Here is a 9,404-nt window from a genome sequence, read left to right as displayed (position 1 = left end):
GAAACAAGCCATAGCAGGACATGGGACATGGACGACATTAGTAAAGCACAAAGGTAGTTGATTAAGTTTCAGTGTTTTGTTGGTAACCACATGTAGTAAAATGGGCCTATAGGTGCTCTATATTTACATATGTATACATTAATGCTGTCTGAGAAAATGTGATTATTTCATCTCAGAATATATGATGTTTTTCACAGTGTTTCCCACCTTTACGGACATTTTGGACGACTCTAAGACCTCAGAGGAGCCCGAGACTAAACAGTGAGATGAGAGAAAGACCCAAAGATGTGGGACAAGATGAAGAACAGCTCCAGGAAGAGCAAAGAGAGGAGGGAAACGCTGTTTATAACTGGAAGGGAAGAGCACTAAAGTAAGTCACAGTGATAATGTAATTCATGTTGTTTGATTGTTTTGTGAGTAATCAGGTGTCACAGCTTTGCTAACTGTTGTGTATTTTGCATAGGATTATATGTGGTCACTTCCTTTGTGCTAACTGTGGAAGGCTCCAGGAGCGAAAGCTAAATAGAAGGCCTCAGAGGAGCCCAGCATGAAGAAAAAGAAGGTGGACAGCCCCAGGATGAGAAGCAAGATGAGGATGTGCCCCACCATTAGAAAAGGGATAAAGAAACACCCCCCTAAACGAGACCAGAACCGAGAGAACGCGCCACAGAAACATGTAAGAGACTGATGAGGGGTGAGACAGAGACGAGGAACAGTCCCAGCAAGAGAAGAGAGATTAAGAACAACAAGATGAATGACAGCTCCTGGAAGAGAAAAGAGACAAAGAAAGCAATAATTCCACAATATACATGGAGACAAAGCTGAAGCATAATTTCACTCTTTGTATAATGTTTCATTATTTTCTGGTCAGTGTGTACAGTATCTAAGGGCAAGCACAAGTTACAAAAAAGTGCATCTGAAGATTTCAATGAGAATGTTTGACATGATCAAAGAGGTCAAATAAACAGTCAAACTAAGAAGAGTCACTTTTGTTTGTTTTTAATGTTTACACTAGGACCTTTTCATTAATGTTACTGTATATGTTGTAATTAAATTAATATTACCCTGAACCCTGATCAGTCTGAACAGGTGAAACTTTGGGTTCACTCAAATGGGTTAACAGTCAACATAAAGAGCTCCATATTGAGTCTGTACAGAGAGAAGACACCTGTGATATACCTTATATACAATCAGGTACAGTAACACTGACATGCACTGACTATATCAGAGCTGGTTGAGTCTCTTTATTCACACAAAGAGGTTTCAAATTGAATTGAATTTTCTACATTTTGTTTGTTATGAGTTTATAAAGAACAGGGCGTCTTCTGTAGATATGTAATTATTTTTGTTCAAAACACATCCTAAAAATTCATTCAATCAGTCTCATTTTTTATTTAGTACCATTCAACCCCAAACATGCAGTGTAATATATTCTCTCCTTATTTACATGTACCTCATGAGGAGTTTGGTATCAAAGGAAACATGTTAAGTGAAACAAAATCTTTTATATACTAAATAGAAAAAAAGACAGAGTTTGTGTTTACTGAATCATGTCTGATGATTCAATGATGCACAGATGTAATGAACTTGTCACACTGATGTCAGTGGGTCAGGATCAAAAAATGGATAACTAACTCAAACCATAGACTGTATAAAATAGTGAGCCCTTCTCTCTTTCCGTAGGACCGAAATTTAAGAGAACCCGTTCGTGGTAGATTTGTTTTGTTCTGGTTTTAGCTCTTACATATTTTCAGTGTAAGTGTTTATTAAACAAGCTGTATCCATACCATATTCCCGTATAATTAAATGAAGATTTTTTCCTGAACTTATTTTAAGCTGTAACCTTCTCGTTTGTTAAAAATGTACCGCCTCTGACCCCTGTGTATCTGGAGTGGTACAGTCCGGAACTTGAAACATTTTGCGGGAAGCTGTTTCAGGTCGAGAGACGGAGTGTTTACAAAACAGACTTGTTATTAAAACTGTAGTTTTCCCCAATGAGGTGAGAAATATGCATTATGCACAAGTTGTAAATGTCCTAATAACGTGCAAAGGTGGTAAAACTAGCTGAAAAATGAGACTTTGTCTTAAGTGTTGTTGTTATACGATTGCCGACTGTTAGAGGAGCTATTTTAATTCAAATAAGTACTCGGTAACATCGGTAAGGCCGTTAGCTTTGCAGTACTGACCGACATATTTAATGTGCTACTTTACTGAATGGAGTTTGGTTTGAGTTTAGCCACATAACGGATAAACAGAGCTCCCAGCGAGATCAGGGATCAGGAACAAACACAAGTCTGGAGTTGATGGGGACTCATTGACACTTCAGCAGGGGACATGCTCACTGACCGGCCTATGAACCAGAGTTGTTGCTGGTGGTGACACCACCAATATTGACGCTGATGATGAAGAGCCCCTATTTTCTTTGTTTCCACAGTGCCAAGAAGGGCAAAGGAGCCAAGGTGCACACAGCACCACCAGATGGGGGTGAAGTGAGTCAGTCCATAGTCACTGAGATTTGATTGAGTGCATCATGATTTGGTGAAAATTGAAACAGGGATGAAAATGGATCGTCCCCTTGTCAATCTAAGATGCTTTTTTTTTTTTTATCTAATTGGCATTTTATTGTTCTGTTTTGTGTTCAAATCCAGAAAGCATCATCTTTTGATCACATGGATTCTCCCAACCTGTCTGTTATAGACAGAGCTAGCTTCCTGGAAGGACTGCAGCTAAATTATGGTGAGTCTTTTCACTGCATGACTATCCCGTCCTTATCCATACCAGGGTCCTTATGTCACTCTCTTCTGTAGAGTATCCAAGAGTAAGGAAGAGGATTAGGGCCACGTGTGGGGAAAAAAACAATCAGAATTCAGACTTTTTTTCTCAGAATTCTAATTTCTTTTTTTCCTTCACATGTGGCCCTAATCCTCTTCCAGACGTGGGTATTTTAAAAGCTCTGAAAAACTATGAACAATTTCAAAAGTATCATCATACTATTACAAGTGAATCCATAATGAATTGCATTACATTTTTTTGTTCTACTCCTAATCTTGTGTTGCAGTTTTGACAAATTAAGTTACCACAGAAATTATTCAAACAGATTTCATGTTAACAGCAGCAAACTATTTTCTTGGATAAACATGTTTGCCTGTGTATCTACCTACATTTTTCTCTTTTTTTTCTCCCCGATTTATTTAGGTCACCTTGTTTCCAGAGTCTAGCGCAATGTCAAACCATCAATCTTGTGCTGACCATAGAGATGTTGTGTTGCCTAGGTAACCCTCTGCACAGTACCGCCATGGAGGAAGATTTAGATGTCTTGGAGGAGGGAAGAAAGGACATTCCTCAGATGTTGAAGACCGGTGCTAAACAGCGTGGAGCTGCGGTGAAGAGGAAGGGGACAGAGACGAATGAAGAGAATGTAAAAGAAGAGAAGAAGAAGAAGAGGAGTAGGAGAAGTTCTGGAGAGAAGGTCAAAGCCAGGTAAGGTGAAAGGAATTTGTTTGCTACAGTTATTTACCACAATAATACTACCGTATTATCATGTGAATACAGCATTTTGTCCCATCTATCTGCTCTGAAAAGACACAAGAAGGTAGGAGAAAGGAAGGAAAAGAACAGAGAACCTGAGGGGGAAAGAGCAGAGTCAGACGGTAGTGCCATTCCCCAAACAAGCAATCAGCCAAACCCAAAAGCCCACCGGACACTCAATAAGTTGGTTGGGAAGAAACCTGCGAAGGGGAGGAGTGTTGGGAAGACATCTGCAGCAAGGTGAGGTCACAGAGAGACGACGTTACTTTCCACTCCAAAGTGATATTTTACCAGTTAAAACTAAAACTCTTAGCAAATAAGGACAATCAATTTGTAAAATATACAAATATGTCTGATAATATGTTGATCTGCCTGTCCTCCTATCTATTTACTTATCTGTCCCTGTGTCACAACAAGGCCATTGAAAAGTCAGCAAATGAAGAAGGACACAAAAAGAGCGAGTGAATCAGGTAGTGAAAAGTCCAGTGACCCTCAGTCACAGGTAAGTTCACAGTGTATGTAAGTAGTAGTAGTAATATTGTCATTATTACAACAAAACTTAGGAAAGAAGCTTCCTTTGAGGAGGGATGAATTTTTTTCTTCCAGGAGGAGTCTGACACTGTCACTGCTCACCACAGCCGTAGGAGAGTCCTGTCCTCTGAAGAGGAGGTGGACGAAGACATGAGTTGGGTATGGCCTAACTTCAGCAGACAGCTGCAACCTGCAATCTAGCAGCCACCAGTTTGTGGCCTGCATTATAACTTGTCATTTAGTTTGTTTTTTTAATCTTTTTCTTTACCTCACTCATTCAGAAACCAAGTCCAGACAGGGCCAAAGTGTATAGTTTTGGCAGAACCAGAAAGTCTTCGTCTGATGGGTCCAAATCCAGGAAGTCTTCATCTGATGGGTCCAAATCCAGAAAGTCTTCATCGGGTAAGAGAGAAGAGCACTGGCATCATGTAATATCTGTAGACTTAAAGTTGCTTAAAGTTGGGTCTGTCCAGTGGTGACACAGTCTACCTTCCGGCACCTCTAAAGCTCACTAATTAAGCAAAATGCAAAAATGAAAAGTTCAGGAAATTTTGGAAATATTGTGATAGGTTTTCAGTTTATTGGGACCTGTTAATTCTTCCCCCTGAAGGCAGGGCATCTTCAGAACCAGAACAGGCCAACGCCGATAAGCAGAGGAAGAAGAGACATGGTCGTCAGGGAGGGACAGATTTAGAGGTGGTGCTGGATACCTTCCTTGAATTCTGTGACCAGTACAGGTAAAATTGCCACATCTAAGCAATTACTGTTCACAAATATCTCTTGAGTTTTCTTTTTATAATGCCGCAGTTAGAGATGATTACATTCCTTGTGTATGTGTGTGTTGTCATCAGGGAGTCCGTGGAGTCTAAAGCTGTCAAACAGTCCATTGATTCTTTCACCTCCAATGTGAAAGAACAGCTTTTGGAAAAGGTCAGACTTTCCAAATTCACTTCAGTTTGTTACACTGGATTATGTGTAGTTTTCAATATGTTACAGGCTGGCATTTAGAGGTTTAGACTTATTATTATTAACCAGGAAAAAAAATGGTATATTATACTGCTACCTACTCAGATAATATGTGCATTTGGCTTCACTGGATTATAAAGCATTAGGCATCTGATTAGAAAAATGTAGTACAGAATTAAAAACAAATTTCTTTCAAAGTATTTAAGCATTTTATTCACATACAAGCTTGTGAGATACTTGTAAGACTGGAAAACAGCTCTATACTTCTCAGAAGTTTTGAGTCATCTCATTGTTTACCTTGATGCTAAGGTGCATGAATGCCAGCAAGGTGTTTTTGATCTCAAGTACCTGTTAGGATTTGCCCATAACTGGATTTTCAAACTGCAGATTACTGATAATGCATAGCCACCTTTGCATGCCAAAAATGGAAAGAAGTTGTTCAATGTTTTCCACCAAAGTAAGCCCCTAAGCCACCAGTGTGGCATTTATCAAGTCAATATAAATGTAAACTTATATACTGTGTTTAAAAGCTGTGAAACTGGACATGAACGATGCTGATTACTGTCATAATATGAAGCACCTATATGTACATTCTCTTTTGTGTCTGCTTTTCCAGATCGCTTCGTACAAGGAGCTCAGGGTTCTAAAAAGAGAAAATGCCAAGGTAACTATGGCAACCTGCTTTTAGCCAAGCTGTGAAATATTTCACATGAAATATTTCCATCCAGTATACCTACTGGGTGGATTGGCAGAAAATTAGGTACAGGCATTCCTGGTTTCCAGAAGATGCTTCCTAAGGACTGGTGATTACCTGACTTTTCTTCTGGTGCCATCGTGAGGCTGACATTTGTTTGATTTTGAGGAGTTTGTCATAAAATTTGGTACACACATTTACTGTATGTTCCTGTCAGGATGAATTGTCATCACTTTGGTGACTTCTCATCTAGCACTATCATCACGTCAAATTTGTAATTTGTCTGATTCTTACTGGTTTATGATCAAATGTTGACCTGCCAGACTTATGACATTCCCATCAGCCTCAGCTGTGCTTTGTGTTTAGCACTAATAACCAAATGTTTGCATGCTAGCATGATAAACTATGATGGTGAACGTGGTAAACCAGCTAAACATGAACATGCTAGCATTGTCACTGTGAACGTGTTAGCATGCTGACGTTAACATTTAGCTCAAAGCACCGCTGTGCTTAAGCACAGCCTCACAGAGCTGGTAGCATGGCTGTGTGTCTGGTTCCATATACCATGGTGTTGATGGCAGCCTGTATTTACTGTGCTGCCTCTGTCCTGCGTGTGATTGTGTCTGTGTGTGGCAGGTGGGTTCTTTGATCCGTACAAAGACACAGAGACTGTTGGATGCCAAGCATGAGCTGATGAGGTGAGAGGCAGCCCAGACACACAAAGACAAACATTTTCATTTTCACCCACACATATTATTGGAAGGTTTTTGTGTCTTAATACATACATAATATGTATGTATGTAATAACATAATACAAAAAAATGTCTTTTCAGTGTTAAAAACATTAATTATTAACCTACTACAAAAGTAAAAGTAAAACTTCCTGAAAAGGTTGTTTACTCTGTTATTGCTCTTACTGACCTTTCTGCTGTTTGACTGGTTGATCAGGGCAGAGAGACAGGTTTGGCTGCTACAGAAGGAGAAAGCTGAACTTAAACTCCGATTATCTGATCTGAGACGAAGCCATGCCTTCCTCCATGACATCGGAGAGCTCAACCAACAGTACCTGGACTATCGACACAAACACCCCAAGGAGAAAGAGACGGTACAAACACACAACACTGTATCACCTAAATACTGTTTTGAGAATCTGTGTCTCACAGGTACAGCTTTAGAAATACTACCTATCTTTATCTTACTGGTGTTTTCAATAAAACCATCATGGTAACACACTCTCTCCTTTCCTTTCCTCTCCTCCCCCTCCCGTTCAGTATGGGGCGTCCAGCTTACCAGCTCTGCTGTGGGAGACAAAGCATGTTCATGCGGCAGAGCATCAGCTGAGAGGAATCAATAACCGAATGGAAAAAAGACTGAAAGAGAATGGGACTTAATAATGTGCTATGGCATAAAAGCACACACACACACACACACACACACACACACACACACACACACACACAAATACACAAATACACAAAAGTTAAAGTATTGCAAAGCACATATATCTAACATATTATGAGTAATTCTAAGGCTGCTGGAAAATTTGTAAGGCCAGAGGCAGCTTGACATTTTGCATTTTATTGTGCGTTATGGCTCACATTTCTGATACTTTCACATCATGAGTGAGCAAAACAGATCACTTCTGATAATAATTGTAAGTTTAATAAATACTAGTAATACAAGCATCTTTCCTTTTTGTGAGTCTTTTGAGCTCCTCAAGGAGAATTTCTTCTCTTGGCAAAACATTATAACGTCTGCTTTGAAGTGATGTTGAAACGCTTGTTGTCAAAAGAGGAAAACAAAAAGTGAGAAAAAAAGAGAAGACAGACTGGACTGTTCTGCGGATGTGTGTCCTGGGAGGTACATTTTCTCTTTGCACGTTACATAATGCAACTACGTGTAAATTGTGTCGTGAAGGTAACGGACAGTTTTTTAGCCAATCAACTATAAGTCAAGGTGCTTCTGATGTTATTCGATATCTCCCGCCCACAGGAAGCAGCGTCTCTGATTGGCTGAAAGTTTCGAACATGAACTTTGAACAGTGTGATTTCCTTGTGATAATATTTAGGAAGGGAGCGGGTTAAGACGTATTTCTGCGACCGGCTCACGGAAGAAGGTACGCTCAGTTTGGTTGACGTTTATCTGTGTTTTATCATTATCTACATGTATGAGTTTGTCCTGTCTGTCTCCAGCTAACGCAGGACTGGTAAAACTGGTGTTCCTAACATTTTGCTTTGCTACACCTGATTTTCTGATGTAAACACGTTACATCAGAAAATTGTTGCAAGTAGGAGGTAATTGCTTCAAGTTCAGTCGGAGTTTAAAACTTATTGCAGGTGAACAAAAATGTCTTACATTGTATGTTATCACAGCTGTTACAGCTTTTTTATTAGATGTTGTCATGTCACTCTTAGCTAGGGAGTGCCGTGTGTAGCGCTAGCTAAATCAGCACTGACATTTCCTCTTGTAATTTAATGTTGAGACAGTTTTACAGACACATAACGTTACCGAGTACATATAAGCATCTCAAGCTTTGAACCTTATTAACTCTCCACAGAGAAGAGTATGGAAGCAGCGGGACACACACTTCAACGGGAAATATGTCGTTAGCTTCATGAAAGAAGATGGATCATATGTATTTACACAGTTACGAACAGTGACTCATATCATTCACACCTTGTCAGAATCATTTTCGCTTTTCATCAGTGTGCTTTTGTTCTTTAAGATAAGAACTGTAAATAATGTCCTGTTTTATGAATGGAGTTTTGTTTCTCCTGGTGAGTTTGAGTTTCCTTCTGAGTGGTATACCGGTTTGGTTGAAGTTGAATCCCTGCTGTGTAATTTTCCATCCTTTGTCAGATGAACTGAACCAAATTTACAGCGGGCCGTAGGGTCGATAAGTCAGAGTTTCTGCTATTCAGTAAGGAATCATAGGCAAGGTCAGTCAAGTCAAATCTTGATCAAAGGGTTGATTTACCCAAATTACAAAAAAGGACATTCCTGCGGAAAGTCTAATCATCTCTTGGAATTTTGGGAGATCTGTCCTGAAAAATTTCTTCTGCTGCTTTACAGTTTTGTTTCAGCTTCTCCAAACACTGAGACAGACAGAAAGAGTCTGCTGGTTACTCTGAATAAACCACAGGTCTCACTGTCGAAACTTTTTTCAGAACTACTGTCTTTCTACTAAACACATACTGTCTGTGTGGGAGGAACCATGTTCACAGTGTGAACCACTTGTGGTCACTGAGGAAATGTTTTTGTGGCTTGGGATGAACAAATAGATAACAGTATGTTATATGACATATGTAGTTTTTTTGACACGTGACCAACTCGCCTGAAACAAAGGTGACCTCCACTGTTAACAAAAACCCACTTTCTTTTATGTAATAAAATGTTCAGGTGAAACTGCCGTGCTTTGCCCCTTAACGGCTCTTTTCCTGGACTTTGTTTTTATTTCCTCATTTATTTTGAACTCAATTTCCCTGTGCGTCTGTTGTGCTTTTACTTCAGGTCTGTGTTTTTCCCCACCTTTGTGATTGTCTGCCCCATCCTGATTAGTTTCACCTGTGTCTCGTTGTTTTCTCCTCACTAGTGCCAGTCATATTTAATGGGTGTGACTTTTGTTTAGGTCGTCCTTTACCGACTAAACCGATCATGAGACGAGATGTGTCACGATCTTGGTGAC

General features: G+C 39.7%; 2 protein-coding genes and 1 long non-coding RNA gene across 4 annotated transcripts in view; all 3 read left to right on the top strand.

The window, feature by feature from the left end:
* On the top strand, positions 1-654 carry LOC121188947. The gene is made up of 3 exons (XR_005894754.1): positions 1-53; positions 198-370; positions 464-654. It is a non-coding gene; the product is annotated as an uncharacterized LOC121188947 (long non-coding RNA).
* Positions 655-1,900: 1,246 nt separating this feature from the next.
* Positions 1,901-7,402, top strand: cenpu (centromere protein U). 2 transcript variants are annotated; one of them, XM_041047925.1, is made up of 14 exons: positions 1,901-1,999; positions 2,435-2,489; positions 2,649-2,736; positions 3,273-3,480; positions 3,583-3,768; positions 3,946-4,030; positions 4,138-4,218; positions 4,341-4,461; positions 4,670-4,796; positions 4,911-4,989; positions 5,642-5,689; positions 6,356-6,417; positions 6,668-6,824; positions 6,991-7,402. In XM_041047925.1, exons 1-14 carry the CDS (start codon positions 1,995-1,997, stop codon positions 7,108-7,110), a joined length of 1,422 nt encoding a protein of 473 aa, XP_040903859.1. In that variant the 5' UTR covers positions 1,901-1,994; the 3' UTR covers positions 7,111-7,402. The 2 variants fall into 2 exon arrangements, with proteins under 2 accessions (XP_040903859.1, XP_040903858.1); XM_041047924.1 differs by having other exon boundaries at positions 4,135-4,218.
* A 350-nt stretch (positions 7,403-7,752) lies between these two features.
* LOC121188270 (caspase-3-like) overlaps positions 7,753-9,404 on the top strand; it is a 6,758-nt gene continuing 5,106 nt past the window's right edge. Inside the window, exon 1 of the mRNA XM_041047926.1 lies at positions 7,753-7,832. The gene's annotated coding sequence lies outside the window, so the exon portion shown is untranslated. The remainder of the gene's footprint in view (positions 7,833-9,404) is intronic.

This window comes from Toxotes jaculatrix, chromosome 10 (assembly GCF_017976425.1).
Source record: "Toxotes jaculatrix isolate fToxJac2 chromosome 10, fToxJac2.pri, whole genome shotgun sequence".
Classification (NCBI taxonomy): Eukaryota; Metazoa; Chordata; class Actinopteri; family Toxotidae; genus Toxotes; species Toxotes jaculatrix.
This window is presented reverse-complemented; position numbering and strand designations above follow the sequence as displayed.